This window comes from Falco rusticolus, chromosome 1 (assembly GCF_015220075.1).
Source record: "Falco rusticolus isolate bFalRus1 chromosome 1, bFalRus1.pri, whole genome shotgun sequence".
NCBI classification, from domain to species: domain Eukaryota; kingdom Metazoa; phylum Chordata; class Aves; order Falconiformes; family Falconidae; genus Falco; species Falco rusticolus.
Window position 1 is genome coordinate 99,528,531 of NC_051187.1, and position 25,831 is coordinate 99,554,361.

Genomic DNA, 25,831 nt, shown 5'->3' on the forward strand with positions numbered 1-25,831 from the left:
GAAATGTGAGTCGCTCAGGTCCTCATTCGCAAGTGGGCAGGGCTTTCCTCCTTCAGTATTGAGCAGTTTCTGTAAGAAGGACCAGGCTGTGAATTAGGAACAGCTTCCACTACCCAGTTATAACTAACCACTGCGTACCTGTCACAGCTCTGAATCCCTGCCCAGGCTTAATGCCCTGCACATAATTCCTATGTCAAATGGGGACAACAATACTCCCTAACCCATCATGGATCTTGAAAAAAACAAATCGTTTAAGGGGTGCTCAGATCTGGACACACAGAGGTATCTTAGCTTAAAAAATGAATTGTGGTTAGATTTTAACTCCTTCAAAGATGATTTCTTGAGTGCTTATGCTTCAAAAAGCTGGCAGTCCAGGACGGCTCTGAGAAGAGGCAGAGAGGACATATGTATGCGCTTTAGTGTCACATGTGAAACTTCACAAAGACCAAGAGGTAAAAGTAGTAGGACTGATTCCATGAAGTCCAGCAAAAGATCATTGGATACAACTACAAATCTGTACTTTCAATGAATCTTCAGCTTTCTGCATTGGCAAACCAGAAAAAAACTTGTTGTTTTCAAGTTGACAGGTATCTGAAATCACTTCAGAAAACATTACAGATCTGACTTTTCAAACTACTTGGTTTGCAGATGTTAATATAGAATTTATTTAAAAAAAAACAGATAAATTAAACCAATTAATAATGAATATAACTTGCTGATATTTGACAGCATGTTTTTTATTAAAATTACCACTAAATATCTTGGAATTAAATATATCTAAAACTTCAACTTGTTCTGTATTAATATAAGGTATGGTATTGGGTTTCATAAACATTTCAGTGGTGATGTCTGAACTAATTACATGACATGCACTATGAATCTATCATATCTCAAGATCAAATCCAAATCTTGTTAGTTTCCTCCTTTTGGTCATTATTGTGACTATGCCTATAATTTTAGTATCTTTCCGCGCCAAGAATATTACAACAAAAACATATTTCCCATCTTGATTGAAACAGTAAATTTTTAATCTTTATTTAATAGTTACTTCACCATCAGGCTGAACGAAGCTAGCAAGACTACTGCTGAGGTTGCTCTGCATTGATTCTATAAAGTTTTGTTAGATACAAGTGGTTGCCGAGGGTTTTATACATGTTTGTCAGTCTGGTAGCTTTAAACAGTTCAATCACCTTCAGTCTAATGAATCTTTAATTTGTTGTTTTACTATTAAAGGAAAATGACTCATCAGGTGGGAGATTTTGATTCACGAGTCCGCATATAAAACTGTCTCTTGGTACTGAACATAGTGTAAACATTACTGTTCCCTTTAAAAATAATTTCCTATAATATTCATAAAAATGCTGCAATGTTGTTATCACAAATTGAAGTTTTGAATTATTGCTACAAAGTACTGTGGTATTTTTCATAAAGGTCTGAAATAATGATAATGTTTATTTGCAGCCTTAGTATGAAACAACATGAAGATTGTGAGAAATTGTATTTTCCTTCAATTCTGTTGCTTCATTTTTCTTCACTTTTCTATGAAGAAATCTGCGTTTACTTGAATGTATAAGGAATATGGAGACAGAGCAATTTCCAGAGGCTGCTGCAAACCTCTGGCATTGATGCAGTTTAGACACTGACGCCCCTGGAGGGAAAGTGCAATTCAGAGCTTCTTATTTAGGCCTCTAAAGGTTTGAGTGTTTTTGTAGTACCCTGATAGACTACACTTACACAGCCAGGTATAAATTTAAATATAATGACACCAAAATTGTGTAGGGGAGGTGGCTATTCCCCGGTACCAGCTAGAAGGAGGTACTTTCAAGCTTCACCACTGTGTCCAGACATGGGAAGGTGTAGTTTTTCACAGCCTGGCCACGCAAATACACCCATCCTGAGGCTGTCATGTAGCGTTACAAACAATATTTTATTAAGATTCCAGCAAACACATATACTCTGTTTATAGTCTTTTTTTTTTTTTTTTTTTTTTTTTACTAGTGACCATCGTTAATGGAAAACACACAGTGCTTCTAGAGAAAGGTGTATTTAGGTGAAGAACAGTTCCCCAGAAACCTGGTGTGTTTAAGTGACACAACATAGCATTTGAGCACTAGTGCCACAGTAGAAAACAGTGGCACTTACTCAGCATGCCTCCTGCTTTCAACATTGGGGTGTGATATAGCAGTCCTTTAGAAAAACAGTGTCAGTTACTTTTGTCCTCTCCAGAAAAATGAAAAGGAGTTGTGTTTCAATACCTCAGTTAAATGGCCAGTGAAACTGAGCTGTAGATTGAGGCTAGCCCAGTGTTATCAGAAAGCACAGAAATAATTCCATGAAGAATTTACTACCACATAAAATATTTACCAGAATATTTATCAAATGGCTACAAGAAGTCAGGTACTAATACCAGAACCTCAGCTAACTTTTTGGGGGCACTGAGAGGAACACAGCTGCAATGCAACATCTGGGATTGCCTTGCTCTAAATGACAGACCTGCTCAGCACAGTATTTATGACTTGCTGGTTCTACGTGTGTAAACAATTCCCTTCTTCATACCAGTGCTGTTCTTTTTATTCCCTGTCATGTTCCTATTTCTATTTCTCTTTGTTTACTTGTCAATTATTAGAATGTATTAGAATATCAAAGAAACCAACTAATTTAATTAGCTTTCTGAATGCACATATTGACCAAGTAGGTGCCACAGGTGTCCTCAAAATCTGTTTAGCTTTGTCCTTAACTTTGCTTTAATTGCAGAAATGCCTAAGTTTTGGCTAAAACATGGAGTCCTTGTTCACATCAGTCACATGAAGCAGTATTCCTGAGTTAGGCAAATTTCAGAAGTATACTCTGGGCTTGGCCAGCTCATGCAGCTTCTATGAAGGACTTGTAGCACAATCCCTGCAATAGTTTTCTGGTGTGCAGTTGGCACAGTTACAGAAGACTGGTCAGCACCATACTGCCTGCTCTTCCCTGAGCAGTTCTCAGGGAAAAAATACATGGCAATGGGGTGCTGGCATGGCCTCTGCAGCTTTGTTTTTGCCTTGATCCAAGCCAACTTTTTCTAAGTTCTAAAAGCAAATGTAAAAAAAAATGTAAAAAAAAAATAGGAAAAATAAAAAACATTTATATCTTTACATGATATTCAGCTGATGTGTTCCTTTGTTGGTATTGCTGTTAGCTGCAGGCTTTCCTAAACACTAGATGTCAACAATAACAAGCTAGACTCAGTTTTCACTTTGCAGTGCAATGTATATTCGCTCAGACTTCTCTTTCCTCCACACTTCCTCACTCCTTTTCTTCCTAGCACTATGCATGTGTCATCTTTTAAGATTAACCTTAAGTTTTCCATAAACCACAACCAACCAAAATGAGGAGAAAGACCTCAAAGCAAAATGATACAAGGTTTATTATGTTGTTTATTAAGATTTATGGATATTCACTGCCATCATCCCAAATGGAGGACACTCTTCTATCTGTGTGATTTCTCTTCTACGTGTGTCTATTCTTCCTTCAACTAATGCTAGACTTCTAGTAAAATATTAGCAATGCCATCTCTAGCACAAAGATACACCATGCTAATGTCCTCTATTGTTTAACATTTGATTTTTTAAAAAGTGAAGGCTTTCAAATAATACTTGCATAGGCCTCCATTTAATTTAAAAGCTCATGATACAGTCATCCACAATGATTCTAGTATTCTGACCATGTCATGTCCCTTTTTATTGTGTTTTGCTCAAGTAGCCAGGAAGATGATCCCTAACACATTATTTACATAATATCTGTTGCAATGACAGATAAGATAGAAGAAAAAAACATACATCCTTTCATTTTAAAGTACTGCTGTTTGTTATTTACCTATAGTACAGTGGAGAGAGAAGAGCACAAACTGTACCAGAGAAGCAGAAAAGTACACAGAATAATTCCAAAACAAATTTCGATGATTAAATGCGGTACATTAAAAACAGACATTTTAATGTTGACATTTTAGTATTGGTAATGAAGGGCCCAGCTATCGATCTTTGCTCAGGCAACTGCCTATTGAATCTACTGGACTTCAATTCAGAAAAAGTGTAGACAAATGAATTTCAAGTAATAATTGCTGTACAAGGTAATAGCAAAATCTGCATAGCAGAGCTCCTCTGAGAGATACATTTCTCTCAAGCTGAATGTGCAAAGTCTTGCAATTCAGCATGGTATGAGTTATTAGCCTCACTCGAATAAAGAAGGAAAAGAGTATTATATTGTTTAACTTCTGCAGCTTCGGAATTCCAAAATTAATAGAGGTCTATGAATAGATTAGAACAGTAAAAACTTTTTCCCTGGTTATCTCATTATGTGAAGCAACATAGCTCTCTCTGTGAGGGGAGTTACTAGTTAGAATGACCACACAGAAAAAATAAATTCATGTTAGAGAAATACTGGATCATTTCATTAAAATTATTATTATATAATTCTAGTTACTAAACACATTTGTTCCTTTCTCCTGACTCCTTGTTGTGCACCCTGAATGAAGCTACTGTGGAATCTGAATGGACAGCCAGGCAAAACCCATCTTTCCCCTAATGCCTCTCTATTGGAGCAGCTTCTTGAAGGACTTGGGTGCTGGGACTTGGCAGAGACTGGAACCTGACCTATATGAACTATCACAATTCCTACATTCCTTCTTTTCTCCTAAACAGTGGACAGGCATTGACTTGTTCCTGTCTGCCAGCTTTCTGTCACTACTCCTCTGTTGGAGGGTGTCAACCACTTGTCATAAGAGCCAGCACTGTAGTTCATGTGAGTTCTTCCTGATCTGCTCCAGGCAAAAATCAGGCAGATTAGTTTACACAATGTGAACTGTGGTCCAAGCTAACTGAGGTGGTTTTGCCTAAAAGAAGTTAGGAAGTGTTCACGTGCACTGCTCTGACATCTCTGCTCTGAAGCTGCAGCACCTAGGATGATGAGCTGCTTGAGTACCTTCTGCCAACATAGCTGGATTCAGAAAAGTGGTCTGCAGGTTCACACTTTTATAATCAGTGAAGCAGGCTTCATCATCATCAGTTATTGATTTTCAAGGTTTAGTTACAGCTGGAAGAGTTTAAAACAGCTTCTCATTATGATGAGTGGTTTAAAAATAATGAATATTTAGATTTTTATTATTTACAAACAAGGTAATTTACATTTTTAGAGTATTACTGTATTTGCATTAGCATTACTTTACTAAGAGGTCTTTCTGATTCAAATCAAGATGCTGACACTGTTGGTTCCTCTCCATATTAAGTACTCCTTCTCATTAACTCATAAATCTTTACTGAATACATTTAAATGAGGAAAGAAATTAAAAAATCCTATTTTAAACGAAGTAGGAATTCTCACTGACTTCCTTGGACTAAGATTTGAATGCAGAATTAATCTGATGATCACAAATTTGAAAAAAAAATGTCAAAAGAATGCAGTAATATCCTATAACTCTATCTTCTCTAAAGCTGAAGAACATGACAATTGTATTTTTATGAAATATTTACAGACAGCAAAATACAGAAGTAAATTCAAAAAAAGTGTATTCAGAGCATCACAACCAATATTTTAATTCTCATTTTTGAAAGTGAAATATCTCCTGTGCCACAGTTTATAAATGAACTGACTTCCACAAACCTTTACCTGTATAGGAAATATGTGCATTTAAGTACTAAAATGGGGTTTGATCCATTCCTATTTGGTATTAGGTCAAAACTGTTTTCCCGTGCCCCCACTGTTCATTCAGTGGACAGCTACTGGGGCAAAGACGTTGAACGTTTTTTGCAGCAAGTGAATATAATACAGCAAAGCAGCTTGTGGTTCTGTAACATTGATCCTTGGTATTGTTGGTATAAGCCACATCTTTAACAATACCAATAGGAGCTGTATGTAACATCATGTGAATTTTTATCAAAGAGAACATAAAATCTTCTGTTCCATTACTGTGGGAACTAAGAATAAAGCCAAGACATAAAGAATCCAGACATGCATCTTTATCCTTAGTCCAGGAAAAAGGATTTCCACATTCGCTTTTGCATGTGAGATTAATCCCAACCTGTGACTAATAATACATAAGTCAATACTGTGCTAACTATGTTGGGTGGTTTTTAATTACTTGTTTGGAATGCCTTTGTATCTTTCTTGCCATTTAATATTATGAAAGACAATGCATCTACTTGAAATTTTATTAACTCATCATAGTAGAATACAGCTCAGTACAGTACCCTTAACAGTTATTCAGCTTACACTGTATGTTTCCCTTCCTAGTAATTTCAAAGTCATTAAACTAACACCACACTGATTTTTATGAAATTCAGATCCTGAGGAGGGTTTTTGCATAACTAAAAAGAAAAAATTAATCCCTACTTTCCTGCAAATACACAGGGCCTATTGGGAGAGAAGTACGGGAATATCCGAATACCAGGGGAAGTTGAGTCAGCAGAATTTGAAATGATCCTGGATGCTGCTGTAGAAGCCAAGCTAGAGACAAGGATTTTAGAAGAGTGGTACTGCAGGGATGAGAATGCAGTGCCACCAGCATATTACCTCAGACCAAAATCTGAAATGCTGAAGAACTACCAGAATACAGTAAGTCATAGTCACCTCCTTACAAAATTCTTCTCTATTAATTACAGTGGCAGGCAGTCCTCAGGGCCAGGCACTGGCCGCTGTCTCTGAATTAGCCTCTACAGTTCTGTCCACAGCTGGGCAACTGGTGCTGTGATGCTCCTTTCCCATACGTGAAGGGAGCAGCTGCAAAACACCAAGGAACATGACGGGTCATGACTCCTGCATTGATGCACTCTCTGGTAACAGCTAGAGCAAGTGGATTTCAGTCATTCATGACTCATTGGGGCTAGTGGGACAGTTGTACAGATTTCTTTTCCCTTCTCTGATGTTGGAATAGGGAGAGCTCAGGCTATCCTGCCCTGATATTGTGCTTTTGCTAGATTTCAATGAACAGGATTTGCAGAGGAAATACACACTTTCCTTTCTGTCCTCATACAAGAAAGGTTTTTAACAGTCAAAAAAGTGCTTAGAGCTGTCCTGAGGCAGATCTCATATTTTCAGCTTATTAACTGTATTCTAACAGAAGATTTTTGAACACTGTTAATTATGATTTTCAAAACAGGCATTTATCTTTAACCAATGACAATAAAAACTGCATATTACCCAGGGCTCAGTTCTACCCTCTTACATATCCAATATACCCAAGAACAGATTTCAGTGTACAAAAAAATGAAATCCTTAACAGTACTCACCTTGAGTGCTTACTGTATTAACACAAGAAAAATTAAATTAAACCATTATACTGCATTCATCTACCATGTAACAGAATGTTTTTTCTGTTGCATGAAAAAACATTGAAAACATGAAAAACATAGACACAGAAAGAGTTTTAATGAGTTGAAGACAGTATAATGTGGCTAATTTTGAAGCAAGTTTTGTAACTTCGCATTTTTTTGCAAATGCCCACAATATCTCTTTGAATAAAGCTTGACTTTTTTGTTATTAAAACTTTTTACCTTTCCACAAGCTACTGATACACAGGAGTGAGAACTTAAAACTAATGAGAGTTTCATCTCATAAACTTACCAAAAGTAATAAAAGATACACAGCTCTGAACATGACAAAGAAGGGTTGCTAGGGAGCTTGTCCTGGAGGCTGCCTTTTTTCCTATTACACCTTCCAGGAAAACTGGAGACCCCTTGAACACTTCACCTGCAGCAAGTAATGCAGCAGTGGCTACTAGCTGCCTTAGAGAAACCTCCATTGTGGCACCTGTGAGATACCATCAGAAAGGATTAGTGAATTTATATTAAAGTCCCTCTCTGGTGACTGTAAGATTACTGTTACTATAGCAATGAGTGAATGAAAGTAATATCACATATAATCTTGTATTTTTCAAATATGGAAGCTAATATTAGGTCTTAATTACAGGTACCAGGAACCTCATTTTCAGATCCAAATTCAGATTTTGAGATCCAATTTTATAATAATAATATTATCATTATTATTATTGTTGTTATTATTATTATTATTTCTTATTATTAAATGAGCAATAATTTTAGCAGTATTACTGCTGCTTTATTATCATTATTTCAGGCTTAGTTCTCAAAACCCTTTTTCAATAAAGGTACTGTTGGTCTTATTCCTGAAAAATATTGCATTAGCTGCCTACAGTAGGAATTCAGAAAATACTCAAAGTAGCAAACTTTCAGAATTCTAAAATGCAATATATTATGATTATCTGCAGTATAAAAAGTGAACTCTTACTCATTTATTTTTAGTGTATATGTTTCTGTGTAACCATGGCATTTATGACCTTCAATGTTAGACTTTACTTTCTGAAGTTGTAAATGTGTGTTTCCAGCTACTGTTTAACTATGGGTATTTTTTAAAGATGGAATCTTCTTCAAACTCTGTTAATGAAAACAAATGGCAAGATATATCAGAAGAGATTAAGAAAATTTTTAAGACTGCTGTGAAATTGCTGTATGAGAAAGGAAAAATGAAACACAGCCAAGCAAAGAGATATCTTTCCTCTGGTAAAGTTCTCATTATTTCTATATTTTCATTTACTGTGTTTTCTACCAACCTTTCCACAAACAGGAAAATGTACTTCTGTCAGCATTTCTCATGTAATTGGAGAAAAAAAAAGTTCATTGTGCTTGCTTGAGACCAAAACCCATATGAAAGCACCCAGCAATTTTTCTGTGCTTTTTCTGTGTTTTACAAAAAATGGATGCATTCATTCAAGAGTCTGCATGGTGGGGGTGGGGGGATGTTCTTGAAGTGTTTATAAAGAAAAGTTAACAGAGACTCTTGTGTTCTCTTTCCAACTCAGCTATTGAAGATGAACTTGATTTTGCCTTGGGTAAACAAACACCCGCTTTCCTAAAGAAGTGTGTTTGCTACATTCGGAAAATTGCCAACATTGAGCGTTTTGTTAAAATTCCAGAGATGGGAAAATACATGGATGTGGTGCATACAGCTGGGAAGTTTCTACGAGATCCTGAAGCCCATGAGAAACTGATCAAGCTCAGGGATGAATTCATTCCTACCATTGTCGCATCGTCCAATCTGAGAGTGTACACATCTGTCACTCACTGTGACATGAAACTGGGTTACTCCCAAGAAGTGGAGAACCATTACATTGAAGGACTCGGTAAACAGTTCTATGAAGACATGATTGATATAATCCAAGCAACAGTGCAGCAGAATTTTGACACTGAGACAGACTTGCTGTACGATGAAGTTCTTCAGCACTCATCGCTATGTAAAACATACTCCGCTTTTTATGAATATAGATGCGAGGCACTAAACATAGTTCACAAGTACGTTCTACCTAGCAAAATAGGACATATTAACCCTCTTATCATATATGGAGGACCATGCACAGGGAAGACTCTTTTATTAGCTGAAGTGGCGAAGAAGGTAAATAAATACCTTACATAATATGGTGATGTTAGGACTATTAGTGTGTAAAGGCCAGCTTAGTTTTCATTCTTCCTTTTATCAACAGGCCTGATATCAATCTGTAATATATAAATTAAAAATAAAAAGTATATTCTTCGTATTATTGTACACATATTTCAAAAAATACTTACCTTTCAATAATAGTATGTGCTTAGCCAAAACTTCATCAGAGCTTTTAAAAACCTAAGAGGAATCAATATATTTTTGAAATAACAACATGTATTTCAGAAGGATCTCTTTCCCTCTTGTTCCACTGAGGTCCTACCAATCTGAAACCATCTAAATATCATATGCTGGTTTTAGTTTTAATCACAAATACAATATGTCTTTCCAAGTCATGCCATCTTATGTTCTCATCAGAAATTATTCCGGAATTAGTATGATACACTTGCTACAAATCTATCTATAATAACCTGCAAAAATACCTGTACGTATTTATCTGACGTATGCTGTTTAAGTCATTGAGCTGAGTACTACAGGGAAATGAGTGAAACACTTTGTGCAAAGCAGGACCAGTTGCAGAAAAGACCAAGCTGGCATCTCTAAGCCAAATTCTCCAGCTGGGAGTCACAACTTTGAGTTCTCTGCAGGGTGCTCAGGGAATTTAACACAGTGGGCTGGGGAACAGCTGTTTCAGCCAGAAGGAAATGGAGAAGGGTACAATAATGTTTAAAATCCCATATCTTTCCCAATTGTAACTTCCTGTAGACTCACATTAGTTGCATATATGAAATAGGGATTTGCAACTCAAGGCCTCACTGCAGATCTGGGTATATAAGTTAACCTAGAGACTCTGGTTACACTTTTAAAATATTCTGTAATAACTTAAAGTGAGGTTAAAAGACTGAGTAAGAGAAATGAGTGTGTCAGCCTGTACAGAGAGGACTTAAAGCCATATTCCTCACTTGCTTAGAGTACGCTAACCAAAGAATACAGCAAGAGATACCTTTTATCCTTTGTGGCAGCACATAAGAGCAAAAGTCACAGGCACACCAAGACAGAACTGTGGTCCAGCAGAGAACTTCTGTGAAGGTAACCAGCTAGTAAAGGGCAATCTGTGCTCTGATATCTGTCCTCCAAAACCATCAGGGCACGCATTTATACTCAGCTGGGAATCAATGTTAAGTTTAGGTGGGAAGATGGTCTGCCTGGCCAAGGATGACATTGCTTAGTGTCTAAGAAAGTCTATTTATAAGAGAATCTACCTACTGACTTCCAGAAGTGAGGCACAGATTTTGCAAAGAGTGCCCTGAGATTTATGGACTACATTCTACTCATGTCCCCTTAGACGTAAGCCTGTGGATCTGGGTCTTAGTGTTTTGAGGTATTACCTGTGCTAAACAAATATGGCATATGATATGAATTTCATTCAGTGTATATAAATCAAGCCTACCTTGAACTCTGCCAGTAAAAGCATTTCCATTCAACCAGTAACATTTAAAATGTTTATGTACATACAGGCAATCACTTTTTATAAACTCTGTTACTGTGTTTCATTTTGATATTAACTACATTATGCTCTATATTCTAGGCCTATTCCTGGTTGCAAGAAGAAATGGGACCAGATTCTGACCCTGTGGTAGTTATAAGATTTTTGGGATCCACCGAAACAAGTACAGATCTGAAGAATATACTTCAAAGCATTTGTGAACAATTAGCAGTCAACTATCGTTGCCTCGTACAAAGTTACCCAAAAAAGATTCATGACCTTCGGGACTTGTTCATAAATCTCTTGAATGAGTCTTCATTCCACAGGCCACTGGTGATAATATTTGATGCCCTAGAACAGCTAACAGATAGTGATGATGGTAGGAAGCTCTGGTGGCTTCCCATTCACCTTCCCCGTTCAGTACGGATAATTTTGTCAACACTGCCAAACAAGCATGGGATCCTGCAAAAACTGAGGTGCCTTATTCATGAAGAAAATAACTACATTGAATTGACTGCAAGGGACAGAAAGATGTGTAGCCAAGTACTAAAACATCAGCTGCTGCGAGTTAAAAGAAAAGTAACATCAGGGCAACAAATCTACGTCAATGAAGCATTCTCCAAGTGTACACTGCCTATGTTTGTGAACTTAACCTTCAGAGAGGTCAGGAACTGGAGATCTCACAAAGATGTAGATGAGTCCTCCCTCTGCGTCACTGTCCATGAAAGCATAGAGCAGTTGTTTTGGTCACTGGAAAACAAGTGTGGATCAAGACTATTGTCAAGAGCACTTGGCTACATCACGATGTCCAAATCTGGCCTAAGTGAAATGGAACTGGAAGATATTTTAGCTCTTGACAACAGTGTTATGTACGAACTGAGTGAGAGTGTCAGAGAAAGTAACCCACTGAGAATTCCATATATATACATTGCAAGGCTTAAGGAGGGCTTACAGGGGTACTTAATAGAGCGACAGGTGAAAAATGTAACACTGCTGCTTTGGGCAAATAGGCACTTGCAACTAATTGCCCAGAAATTGTACCTGCAAAATGAAGAAGACTTGCATGAAATGCACACTGTCATGGCAGAGTATTTCCTTGGTGTTTGGTCAGGTGGACGAAGGAAACCTTTTTACAGTAATGACCAGTATCTGAATGGTTGCCCTGCCCCTGACAGTAGAGGCCTGAATGAGGATGAAAAGCACTACGTAGATCAGACTGCTTTTGACAGGCAGGCACCTGATCAGCCATGGGTCTTTCAGTGTAATCCATTAGAGCCTGATATCTTTTTTATCAATCACAGAAAAATGACAGAGCTTATTCATCACTTGACACGATGTGGAAGAACAGATGATCTTCTGTACGGAGTCATTATGAACTTCAGCTGGCTGTACACCATGATTAGAATAGGGCAGTTCGATAAAGCACTTTCTGACATAGAACTGGCTTACACCTACTCTCAAGAAAAGGAACTGAAATTTCTGGCCAGTACCCTCCGCAGTATAAAGTTCAAAGTAGTAAAATACCCAGGTTCGCTTTCTGCTGAATTGCAGCAGAGGCTTCTCCCAGTAGTAAGTTCATTGCCCAAACTCAGACATCTCCTCTTAGAATGTGACAAGGATGGACCAAAGTACTGTTCTATTGTCCCTTTGCATTCCTCCATGGATGTGACTTACAGCCCTGAGCGCCTGCCGCTGTCATCCAGCTGCATGCACGTCATCGAGATTTTGCCTACTTTTAATCCCAGTACAATTATTGCTGCTTTAGAAAATGGCTCCATCAGCACTTGGGATGTAGAGACCCGCCAGTTACTAAGGCAGATTACAACAGCTCCATCTGTTATTTTAGGCATGAAGCTTACTAGTGATGAAAAGTACCTTATAGTGGCTACAACAAAAAACACTCTTTTGATATACGATAACATAAATTCCTGTCTTCTGTCTGAGGTGGAAATTAAGGGGACAAAACATTGTGGAGTTGGGGGGGGCTCCAGTTTTATAAACGGATTTACGTTATCAGTCAACCATGTGCTTGCTTGGCTGGAGGCCAGCAAAGATGTTACTGTAATAGATCTGCTTTACGGTTGGCCTCTCTATCACTTCCATTGCTGGTATGAAGTGACCTGTGTGCAGTGTTCTCCAGATGGAGTTTATGCATTCTGTGGACAGTACTTGAACACTGCAACCATTTTTCACTTGGGCAGTGGTGAGAAACTGGCCACTGTGACCTCTGAATTTTCTGGTGGATTTGTGAAATTCCTTCTCATTCTGGACACCGCGCAAGAAATGGTGATGGTAGACAGTGAGGGTAGCCTCTCTGTTTGGAATACAGAGGAAATAGCGAATCCCCAGCTTACAGATGACTTTGACTGTAGGAGAGAAGACAGTGAAGTTGTCAGCATAGAGCTTTCTGAAGACCAAAGTGCAATTTTAATTTGTAAGGCTCTCAGCATTGAACTTCTTGACACTCATGTGTGGAAGGTGGCTGAAAAGTTTAGAGCTAAACACAACGAGCGCTTCATCTCTGCCGTGTTGTCCAAAAACGGCAACTGTATAATTGCTTCAATGGAAAATACCTCAGCCATTTTTGTTTGGAGAAGAGATACAGGACAGTGTATGGCAAGCTTACAGGAAATCTCAGGAACTATAGTCAGGCTAATTAAATCAAATCATCATAACATGCTGCTATCCTTATCCACCAGTGGTGTCCTTTCTATTTGGGATATAGACATCATAACTGCTATGTCCAATATTGACAAATCTGGCAAGCCTATCCAAAGACTGGTGTTGCCAGCCAGAGGTGAATTAATATACACATTGGATGGATCAGATTCTGTCCATAAATGGAACTTCAGCACTGGATTTATTGAAGCTGTGTTCAAGCACGAAGGTATCGTTGAAAACTGTGTGCTGACCTCTTCTGGAGAGATTATGGTTACATCAGATGATAAATGCAGCCAGTACGTATGGCACACAGTTAGTGGTGAAAATATCTTTCGCATTAATGGACAAAAAATCTCGGAGCTAATGATTACTCATAATGATCAATTTGTAGTCTCTCTCTGTGAGCAAAATGCATCCAGAGTTTGGCGACTGGCTACAGGGCATAGAGTTTGCAATATTTTAGTTGCCTTACAGAATGCATTTATAACAACTGCAAATACATTCGTAGTCGGAATGGCGAAGAATAAAGTGTTGGCAGTGAGTCTCTGGACAGGCAGTATAACCAAGAAGTTTTGCTGTGATGATGGTGCAAGCATTGTGGATATTAAGCTGATACCAGACTGCCCAGATATTGTAGTATTTATAACATCTACTGAAACTGTGAACATCTGGAGCCTAACAGAGGAAGTCATCTGCAGACGTGTACAACTGCCTACCAATTTCTTAAAAAATTTGGAAGACTTTGAAATATCCCCAAATGGGAAGCTAGGAATTATAACCCGTGGTGATGAGAACATCAATGTGCTTGATTTATACAGTGGAAAACTCCGTGTGGTTCACGCTCCAGGTGTCATCTGGCGGCAGAGGCTGTCTCGTGATGGCCGCTATCTTGTGTACATCTGTTTCCGCAGTGAAGAAGATGATGACAATGGTGCGGTCTCTAGCTTAATTGTAATGAGGCTAGCGGATGGCAAAAACATCGGTGCCTGTTCTCTTTATAAAACTCCCACTTTTCTTGCACTCTCACAGAGACATTTAAATATTATTATTGGATTTGATGATGGAAGTATAGGTACTTACACTGTAGTGGATCGAGTTGATGCTGCACTGAAAATCAAAATTGCTACTTCAAACAGCCGTCAGATTTTCAACAATACAACACAGGTGATTAGGCCAAAATGTCACAATTACAGCTTCAAAGTGACTGCAGACTGCATTTGGAGGGAATCAACGGAAGTATTTGCAAGGGATAGCCCCATTACAGTTACAGAGCCCGAGGTGAGTGAAGCAACACCAACCAAAAAACACAACTATTGCTATGAGAAAGTGTGCTCAGCCATAGATTGCAGAGGACACAGTTTTGCTCCTGACAACTGAGTAACCATCGGGATGATCTTATCTGAATAACAGTATACATGCATAGATTTGTCTTCTGAATTCACGTAAAAAACAGTGCATTTCTTGGAAGACAGACAGAAACAGCAGAGGGCAGACCAGCTGTTTTTTCCTCAACAAATATTCTTACATTTATGTAAACATAAAAACAAACGTAAAGCAAATGGGCTGCAGGGTTTTTTAATTTTCGGAATACAAGGTTCAGTCCAGGATTTCACCAGGGCCTTGATTAAAAATTTCTAGCAATACTATCAAAATTGTTATGCTATTACAGAAGTTAGGTGATCTTATCTGGGATTGACAAACTGTTTTAATTAGAACTAAAGCTCCACATGATCGATGAGAAGAGTCAGACCACTATTTTATATACCAAGTCACCTAGATGGGTCTATAGCTAACAGCCAACTTTATACCCACTTGCAAAAATGTGTTTTTCTGCTTGATGGTGCAATGACAAGATGTCACCTGCCAACCTGGAACACTTGATACATTCCATCATCATTTAAATAATACGTACTACTTTTTTTTTTTTTTTTTAATTGGGATTAATCTTTGGGTTGAAAGTAGTAGGTGCCAGTAGCTGCAAACATGTCAACATGTGAGGTGATAAGTATTTGTTCACCTCAATGAATGGACTGAAAGATTATTTTTTTTAATTGCATGCAGGGATTTCAGGTTTCTGTATTGTGATAAAAATGATAAAAACCTAGGTCATAAAAGGAATATAGGATTTTGGGTTTTATTTTTGGTTTGGGGAATTTTTTCGTCTTCACAATGTGTATTAGTATAGGTTGTAATGGAAACTTTTTCAAAAAGAAAGGGCGTTACAAATGAACAGTTAAACATATTAATTTTTTTATGTTAAAAGGTTGCTATCCATTTTGTTGTCAGAAAGTCTAAAGGATCTCCTATGTCCCAAAAGTAATTTAAATAGAAAGTTTTCAGACATACCATGTATTAGTCTCGATAACATTTGCCTTACTATCATTTCTGTTCTTTCTGATGATAAATACAGATCAGATGACCAAACACTCTGGGACTGCTTGTATATGTGCTGAAATACTCCACTAAATGTAAAGGCTGTCCAAAGGTCCTTTACTGGTCCAATTTGTAATGGGTTTTTCTTACTTCCACATACTTACAAGCTTCACTTTCTGCTTTAGAACTGTTCTGAGCCTTTTTTACAATTTTACCAGTTTCAAGGCAGAAATTGTGAAATAATGAGAAATGCTTCAGAAAAAAAAATTTCATTTACCCAAGTAAAAAAATAAAACAAAACTGGTCAACATCTGAAAGGATAAGAAGATTTTTCCCTCCTTACATATCTTAAAGATAGCACACCTGTGGAAATATTTTCAAATCATTTAAACAAAACAGTTTTATTTTTAAAATCAGAACGCCATGCCACAAATTTTCAAGAAATGAATGCTAAGCTAGAATTTAATGTAGTGTGTGAATGTTCAGTGTACAAGCCAATATAGTATATTAAGTGACTTGAATGATTTTTCCTAAATTGTTTGCAACCAATAGATCATATTGAATGTTTTTATGTAAACTTTGTATTGTTGGGAAAACCTACCCAATCAGAGATTTATATTTTCATAAATGTCAAATTTAGTTAAATTTTGTTACAGAGTTGTTACATTAGAAATCTATTGCAGTCTTCAAACAATATACAGTCTTGTGTATGCATTGTTTGTACTAATAAACTATGGAAACAGACTTGTGTGTCCCCCTTGATTTCAGGGAGATTTCAGCCTGGCAAAGGGACACAAGGGATTTACAAGTCCCATTAGCCTGTATTTAATTCATTCTTAAGGGCTATAGTCATAAGGGAACATTCCAATATTTTTCCCACTTTAGTTAACTAAATCAAGCATTCAAAAACCAATGAGATTCACAAAAAAAAAATGCATGCTTATATGCTGCTTATGACTAGATTGCATACTGCCATTATGCAAGTCAACATTCGTGAAGGCTTGTATAACCTACCCAGTGGAAAGCACAGAAAAGTTCATTGAGCACCTGAAATCCTTCTCCCCTTCAGACCTGTGGAGCTATGGGAAGGGGCTGTGGGATCCACACCTCCTGGGATCCTGTCCTGAAGGTAAGCAACTTCCACCTTCTTTCAAACACTGGGTATGACTCACACATTTCAGCCTTGAATTCTTTGCGCATAATGTTGGGAAGTTATCTCCCATCTGCCAGGAGAGTAGCTCAGTTTGGGTAGTAAGGGAGTATAGCATAGAAACAAAGCAAAACACAGAAACAGAAATGTTCTTCGTTTTTGGGCACCACTACCAGAACCTAGCTGGTCCCAGCTCAGCTGAGTAGCTTATAGAGCACCCAAACTTGCTTCTCTTGTTTTCTGGCTCAATGAACTTTGGTCTTCTGCACAGTGGCACAGCTTCTTGGGGCTGGAGACAGTCCCCAGAAAAAAGGAGGATTGATCTAAATGTGAGAGCAGTCTTGCCTTCATCTCAGGCCAAAGAAGGAATTGATTTTAGGCCTTGTCTAGTTTGTCAAAGCAGTGGACTGACATACGAAAGCAGTGATGCTCTATATAACAAGCCATGGGTGTTCTTGTCCTGCTTTGAACCTTAGTCTTTTATGTTCTAATCAAGGACAGCAAGAGTGGGGCAACACTATTATTTTTCTTAATTGTAAAACAGTGAGAAAGATGAACATGATTACTAATCCACTTAAGCCCTTCAGCCAAATGCTGGGTTCCTTACCTCATTGAAGGATGCTGTTTAAGTCCTGTCCCTCCTCATAGTTTTTAAACTATCTCATTCAGCTTTCCAGATTTCTGAATCTATTTCTCATGGGTCAGACTGCTCACAGTGAGCCTAAGCAGCAGACACAGTTTCTGAATGGCATTAGGCTGCACAGTGTCCAAATACTTGCTATTGCAAGAATAAGCACTCCATAGCCCCTCACAAATCTGTCTCCAAGTACATCTGTGTAGTGGTACAGGGACAAAGTAGTTTCTGTAATAATGAGCCATCCCTAATGGCTCTATCCCTACACAGGAATACAGCAATTTACTTTCTTTTAAGGAGTACTATTTGCATATTTAGAACAAACCTTTCATTTATTCTTTATATGAAGTGCATCAATAAACGGGCTTAGATAGGGTCCGTATTTTCTGACATAGAAGACTCTAGGAATAGGCTGTAACTGCAAGAAAGCTTTAGAGGGGAATTAGCCGGAAATTCTTTGGCAGACAAAGGTAAGCCAGAGGTCAGCTAGAAAAAATATTTTTATCAGTCATTTCCTTTGTACCACAGCTGGGGAATGCACGGCCCGTGACTTTATTTCATACAGCCTGTGGCCATTTGACTTTTTTCACATTATTATCAGATAACATCAAAATGTAAGTTAACATGTAGCCTGGAAAAGGCATTCAGAAGGCATTCAGGTTTCAGTGGTTCACCAGCCCTGATTTCTCCTTGCTGTGTGTTCAAGCCCTGTGCATAAACCTATGGAAACAGAAGTTTTAGCCATCTAGCAAAGGGAATGTGCAGCAAAAAACTATCACTAAAATGGCATTCATATGCAGGGGGGACTATTTCAGCCACAGATCAACTTAAAATCCTAAGATTTTCCCCTTGCTCAAAAGCTATATGTGTCTGTATGATACATCATAAAATGGGGCCTTTAGATCATTACCATTAGGGTATTAGCAACAGTCTGCTTTGTTTTATTTTGTTGATCAAGGATTAAAAAATATCTGGTTTAACACAAATATTAAGACTGCAAAAGGACAGAATGCTGAAATAATTTTTTTCTTTTAATTATAAAACCAAAGACATTTTTTCACACATTATTTTTTGTGTAATCATAAAATTGATCATGTAATCATCAAAACATGGACTAGGGCCTTTGGATAGTTCTGGTTATCAAGGATTTATTATGAAGAATCACTGTCAAGCATTTATGCCACAAATATGACATACTGCAAAGTTCTTGTACCCTATTAAGGATGTTATTCTATATCTCTTCCTGGAATACCATGTTGCTGCAGGGAAAGTAATGAGCTACATCTTCCCAGCATGGTCACCAAACACCATTCCTTCCAGTTTGAAGGTAGTCTTCTGACTTATATGATGGGAAGTGATGCTGTCAGTGTGGGTCTAAATCATAGTCTCAATTATCAATTTCAACAGGGAGGTCAAAGGCTGAAGGAATAGTCATCATGATCCTTCCCAGGGCAGGATGAGGCATTTCATCATGTGCTTCTCCAAAAGGGGCAGTTTGAATCACCATCCTTCTGTGAAAAAGGAACTTTCACTATCAAGGACCAGCTACACCATGCTAAATTCACTTGAAAACACAGGCCAATAACCAGAAGACTGTAAGGGAACATTCTCCCAAGATGTCCAGTCCAGCAGAATGTGCTTTCAAAAATCACAAGTGGTTCCCAAAGTGACTGTTAAAATCTGGCTGTAGCAAGCTCTTCTTCCTGTTTCTTCTGCCCTATCATCCCAAGCCCATGCTGCTCCTGCTTACTAGGGTGGGTAATGTTCCCATCCCAACTCAGCAAAGCCCCTGACATGTTCCCAGCCATGGTACACTGTCCACCTGCAGCGCCTGCCCTTTTGGCAGCACACTGCGCTCCTTTCCAGCCTCAGCAGGGAATATACAAAAAGCAAATTTAAGGCACATTCACATGTTCCTGCTCTCACAGCTTTCACCACACAATACTGCCACACCAGCATGAGCCTTACTTTTACATAGCATGTAACAGTTAAATAAAATAATCTCCCGGCTTTCATGCTACAGCTCTGATTCCACATGCATTTCAGTGCATGTGAGAAAGCTTCTAGACTAAAATAAATCTATTCAGCATATTTAAAGTGAAATACACACACTTGCAAGGTGACAGATGAAGCAAAAATCCAGACATGCTGTAGCGCAAATGAAGACAGAACATCCCAAAAGCAACAGGATAGTTTGCTGCCATTTGTCTCCATTATTCCATTGCCTGTTAGTAAATTGCCCAGCACTTCCCACTGTAATATCATGTTGATGATAGTATCTGATGTTACAAAGTTAACCTTTTGGGCTGTAATTTTTCAAGGCAGACTTCTATCTCAGCAGCAACATTCTCCAGAAAACCTCAGCCAAAACAGTTGACTAAGGTACAGGAAAGAGATTAGAGGAAAAAGAGGATTTCTGCAGGCAGAATGTCTCGGCTGCTTTTCCTTTGAAAATATGTTGTCACACCCATGCTTTTGAAAAAGGACTATGGGTTGGTGAGACAGTGATCATTTCCTGCAGGAGACAACTGTGAAAATCTGACCAAAACATCACAGCAGTTTGCATGTATTCATAGAAAATACTAGGTTTCAGGTCCCCTGCTTGGGACTGCAGAGGCTGGGGCAAAACTTCTCTACTACTGCAGAAATACTGGGTGTGAGTTCAAGAAACCACAAGAATCAAGTTTGTAGAATGACAAAAATACAGTAGCCCTGAGAAGGGTCTGAAGGAGGCTGGGTATCAGGGAAAAAAGGGAGGCAGCCTCCCCCAGGTCACTTCCAGTGATCTCCTAGCCTACAGCATAGCTTTTTGACTGGTATGTTTCTCAGCCTGTTAGCCCAGCTCATTAGCCCAACCACCATGAGGGTAATGGCAAAATACTACCAGATGCAGAGGTGGCCCACGGGGGCTGGCTCTGGCTTGGCAGGGCTGTAAGCTGAGTAAACAGCACACAGCATGTATGGGTCCGTGCACAGCATCACGCTCCGTGCTGTCTGCACCTTGCACCCTCCTCACCCTTCTCTAACAACCTGGGGATGGGTTAGGCTGACAATTCTTTACTTACTGATCAGAGAGCCTTTGGGAGAGTTCAGTGAAGGTTTTGCAGTAAGACATTTCCTGGCTCTCGAAGCCCATTTTCAGCTAAGACTAAAAGCTTACAGGAGAAAAATAAAATAAAAACTAGAATCTGCCAAAGAGCTGTTGCAGAGCTTTGCAGTTCGCTAGCTCACAGGCTATAAATGATATTTGGCCTTTACGATATGCCATAGCTTTCTGCTTAAAAGAAGCATATCCAAAGCAGCTTGTATTAATTTCTTTGCTGGCGTCCGGCGTTTCAGCCTGGCTGGCGTGGCTGCGCAGTGGGCGGCGGGGCTAGGTGGCGCCGGGCTAGGTGGCGCAGCCGAGTCTCTGCGGGCCAGCTCGGGGACCCCGCTGCCCCCTCAGCCCACTGCTGAACCGAGTTCGACGGTCGCATCTTTAGCTCGCCGCAGCGCGCGCGAGGGGAAGCACGACAGGGCAAACAGCCCGCTGCTGAAGTGGCGTTTTAGGAGGATGCTTTGCATGAGCCCGACTCCAGCACGCTCCTTCCATGGGGAAGGCAAGGATACAACCCCTGCCAGGCAGGGAGGCAACTCTAAATCCAGCATTATTTAGGCTGAGAACAGCACACCCTATAGCAGCTGAACCTCGTATAACGGCTTCCATGAGGCTTAACATCACGAACAACCGAAGGATTTAGCAGAACATTTCCAAAGTACTATTGAGTAGGCTCTGTCAGCGCTGCTTTGGACCCCCTCGGTTGTGACGCAGGCAGTTAGGTGACACAATGTTAGTGCCAGTTCTTTCCAGGAGGGCTTTTTTTACAGTTTCCAGGTACATCAATATGTTAAAGATTACAGCTGGGAAACACCTGACCCAGCTGCTTGCAGATATTGCCTAAATAAAATCTCTCCTCCTGCACAGGGAACACTCTCGTAACAGGATTGTGGCAGCAGAACATCTTTCACAATAATTTTGGAAGCACCACACCCAAACCAAAAAAATTCCAGGAAAGTCATCATGTTTACCTATGAAAGTTGCTATGATGCCTGCAAATACACCTTATACCCGAGTTCCTCAGTAAAGCATCACCCAAAACAGTGGGGATTAAATGTCATTGCTTGGCAAAATGTAACAGAGGACCTTTCTGCCAAATCCCTCCAGCACTCTTTGGGATATGAGGAGACTTAATGATATGAATATGCAAATGACAATATTAATACACTGACAGGCTCGAACTTTGTTGTGGGTGTTGTAAGGGACTGTCCCAGAGAAAAAGGAATCACTTAGCATGTGTTCTTCCTCTTCCCCTTCTTCTAACCCTGACCAGGAAACGGTGAGCTCTATCTGGTTTTTATCCAGCTTGCAGGTAAAGGGTTACAGATTCTAGGAAGTATTAAATGCAAACTTTAAAGGATTTTATTTTCATCTACAGTCACATGATGCCTTAATACCCAATGACACTAACTACAGTGTCTCATTAAGAGGTCATGCAAACTCCCAAGCTAAACAAGGCATTCTTACATATTTAACATTCAAATGCAGAAGCCAAGCTAAGCCATGGAAGATTGTAATCAGAAAAAAGCTACACTTCCTGATCCACACAAAAGCTACAGGTAAGAAAAGTTCTTCTTCCTTTGAACTTGTAACATTGTGCTTTCAAGAGAAACTGTTTACAGGGCATATTTTGTACTCGCTTTCTTTTTTTCACTTTCAAAATAGCCTAACAGTTTTATCCTGAAAATATCTGGTATCACTTGTTCCACCTGTTGTAGAGTCAGTACTGTTTTTATACTCAGAAACACCATTGGCTCAGCAGAATTCAAAACAAGACTAGTTTTTAAGCCACATCTATTTCAAAAGTAGCATTTTAAAAGATTTCTTAGTTATTGAAATGGTTGTGTTGGAGTATGTGGGGCAAAGGGGGAGTTAATATGTCTTTTATGTCTGAAACAAAGGGATTTAGAACTCTTTTGACTTTACTTATATCATCAATTGCACGTTGTTTCAGTCACTTCAAATTGCATTTGAATGGATGTGGCTTCCTCACTGAACTTACATGATTTCTGATTTCTCCTCCTAGAATTTGGTGCATTTAAAAAAAAGAAAAATCTTAGAAAAGCATATGAAAAGCAGATGGGGAATACTACAGTGCTCCATAAAAGGAGACAAAGTTACAAACTACAGAGTAAGAGGAAAGTCAGTTAAAACCCAGTTAATTGAGAATGTAAACTACATTAAAGCGTAACTATTTTTACATGGAGTGATAAAGTTTCAGTGACAATTGCTGGCAATATTGCAGGAGTTGTCTATTTTTTTTTACTTCTGCTGAAGGATTTTTGCAGGGTACAGCATTAGCATTTTTATCACAAAGATTCCTTTCTCATCACAATTTTTCTTTAAACTGTAATTGTTTTCAGACAGTGTTCTAAATACTCGGCATTTTAATCCCTTTATAGGAATTTAGTTACAGAATACATTCTATAGAGCTACAGAATCTATATTTACTAAAAGATCTCTAGTGCATCGTAAGATTTCCACCCCCTGAGGATTCCCACTGCACAAAAGCAGCAAACAGTGTTTTATTGATTTACGCCTACAATGGTTGGGTGGTGACTGCGAGCAATATATTTTTTCCTTAGTTTATTCTATAAAACCCATCTCTTTTTCTTCTTCCCACATAACACTAAGGGATATTAAAAAGAAATTAAGAATAATAGCAACTACAGCAACTTGCTTCAGATTGACTCTCAACTTTCTTTGCAAAAAAAAAAGTTTTTTTCATTACAAGTACTTAGTTTACCAATAAGGCTTAAAAAAAATAATAATCATTCACTTTCAAGGTGCCCATCTCAGAAAAGTAAGTCTAATGTTGAGGAGGGCCAAGACCCTACTATAGCCTAGTATGTTCATCCTCAGACATCAAATAACTTTTTATCAAAACTAATTGTACTCCTAACCTCCCAGTGGAGTCACTCACAACTGCTCTGGTGGGAATGCAGCAAGAAGCCACTATGCTTTAAAAGAACTGTTCCAAATTTACTATAACTGACCTCTGAAAGTAAATTATTTACAAAAATCTATTTAGAAACTCTTGTAAATAAGTGGCTTATTTGTTAAGCTGAATTTAAATCTCAGGGGAGTGAGTGGAATGCACCAGCTCCCAAATAAACAAGCAACCTATTACACAGGCTTTCACTGAGGAGAAACGTTGCACCTGATACAGTAGGAACAGCCTGCTATGGCCGGTGCCTTTTAAGAAATGTTTGTACAAATTGGGTGTGTCGTGGTAAACCAGCACTTAGTAGCTCAGTTGTTAACTGTATTGGATGTCAATTACGTAAAGTATCTTTGTGGAATAGAAGGTAGAATGAACACTGAAGTTACTCTGTGACCAGAAAGACAGACTGGCCATTGAATGAGAGGGAGCCATAACTCCTTTCCTAAAGAAAGGAATACAAATGAGGCATCTGCTGTCGTAACACTCTAGTAGTTCAGACTGTTTTTATACTCGGGATTTTACACTTATTGCAGGAATTTGTATGGCTCTAATTATTACTTTTTTTCCTGATGAAACAAACCTATCTATTCTCCTGCTTTGTCACATCAGTAGAGAGTCAAACGTAGTGTTGTTTCATGGGCAAGATATACAAATAAAAAACTTCCTGCTCATAAACAAGGAAAGAGAGAGGTTATTGGAAACTGAGATTACTGGAAACCTAAGAGAAACTTTTTTCATTTGGATTTTGGGCAAAGTCAAGCAAACATAAAAATAAAAACACTACCAGCAGTTTGGAAGAGTTTTCTTTTTACCCCAGAACCAGAGCTAAGACAAGCATTAGTCAAGTGTCAGTCCAGATCTTCCAAAAGCTTTGTGAGTCTCAGGAAACTTGTACCAGATTTAAGGCTAATACTGAAAATCGTCAACCTGATGATTTTTGTGCAGCTCTACGTAGGTAGGAAGACCTTGCAAAACCTGCAAGTGAAGGGAACAGTGGCCTCCTTGGAAAGCCTGGTTGAAAATGGTCACTATGCAAGGTAAATATTTGTGGGTGCTGAGGCCCTTCTCTTAACCACAGTGTTGCTTGTATCTGATCTCAAGGAAACAAACTTAAGAAGTATTTGCTCCCAGTCTTTACTGAAGGAAAGCCAAGGAAAGCCTTTCTTCACATCTTTCAGGAAGGAATGGTCTTTTGCTATGTTTGCACAGTATCTAGTTAAACATGGCCTCAGCGTTGCCTACGTCTTCCACTGATACCATTTCACAAAAGACTTGGAGTGGGGGGGACTCAACACATACAACCCACTGAAACATGATGAAATGTAGTCAGGCAATAAATATATGTTTGGAACCTAGAATTCCTCCTTCAGACCCTGTTTATCTGAGGATTACATATGGTCACCTGTCAGCAGACTATGCCCGTGATTTCCACACAACAAAGTTGCCGTGTGGAGGGCACAGCTAACAGAGCAGGAGGCCAGATCTCCACTGCTCCTTAACCAGGCCCACCTCATTTAGCACCTGATAATGCTAGAGAAGTCATGTCAAATCTCATGACCAAGCAACGATGCACGGAAATTCTTGATTTTTACTAAGCTACAGAAGAGTGCTGGCAAGCAAGATGTATGGCCAAGGAGAATAGGTATAAAACACAATGTAGTTTTACTTATTAAAAGTTTGACATCAAAATGCACAAAGTAAATGAGTTTTGGTAGAAAGGTCAAAAGGGATTATTGGGGGGGGTGGGGGGAGCGGCCAGCAGTTTTCCTGTGAGCTCTCCTCTGAGTCACTTTCACTTAGACATACGGAGGAACTTTAAAATTTTATTAAGAGCAGAGTACATTGTTTGGAGACTAAATATTTAATCATTTACAGCAGGAAGCAGGAAAAATAGGCCCAAGTTTTCTTTTTTGTGTGACGTTTTCCTGTCTGCAGTTTTTACACACGTTTATTTAACTTCCATTTTTTCACTTTAACCACAGATGTCTGCTGCAAAGCCACGGATGCTTTCTGCTTATAAAAACATTTCTGGTTGAATATTCTATTAATTCACCTTAGTTACT

The 25,831-nt window shown here is 38.8% G+C and overlaps 2 protein-coding genes across 5 annotated transcripts in view; both read left to right on the top strand.

Moving 5' to 3' along the window:
- Positions 1 to 16,681, top strand: part of NWD2 (NACHT and WD repeat domain containing 2) — a 58,065-nt gene extending 41,384 nt beyond the window's left edge. For both annotated transcript variants that reach the window (XM_037390947.1, XM_037390955.1), the window contains 4 exons: positions 6,385 to 6,588; positions 8,405 to 8,549; positions 8,849 to 9,438; positions 11,012 to 16,681. In XM_037390947.1, coding sequence (XP_037246844.1) covers positions 6,385 to 6,588; positions 8,405 to 8,549; positions 8,849 to 9,438; positions 11,012 to 14,947 — 4,875 coding nt within the window. In that variant the 3' untranslated portion in view covers positions 14,948 to 16,681. The remainder of the gene's footprint in view (positions 1 to 6,384; positions 6,589 to 8,404; positions 8,550 to 8,848; positions 9,439 to 11,011) is intronic.
- A 5,565-nt stretch (positions 16,682 to 22,246) lies between these two features.
- The window catches only part of C1H4orf19 (chromosome 1 C4orf19 homolog), a 93,165-nt gene continuing 89,580 nt past the window's right edge, over positions 22,247 to 25,831 (top strand). For all 3 annotated transcript variants that reach the window (XR_005104775.1, XR_005104776.1, XM_037390978.1), the window contains exon 1: positions 22,247 to 22,383. The gene's annotated coding sequence lies outside the window, so the exon portion shown is untranslated. The remainder of the gene's footprint in view (positions 22,384 to 25,831) is intronic.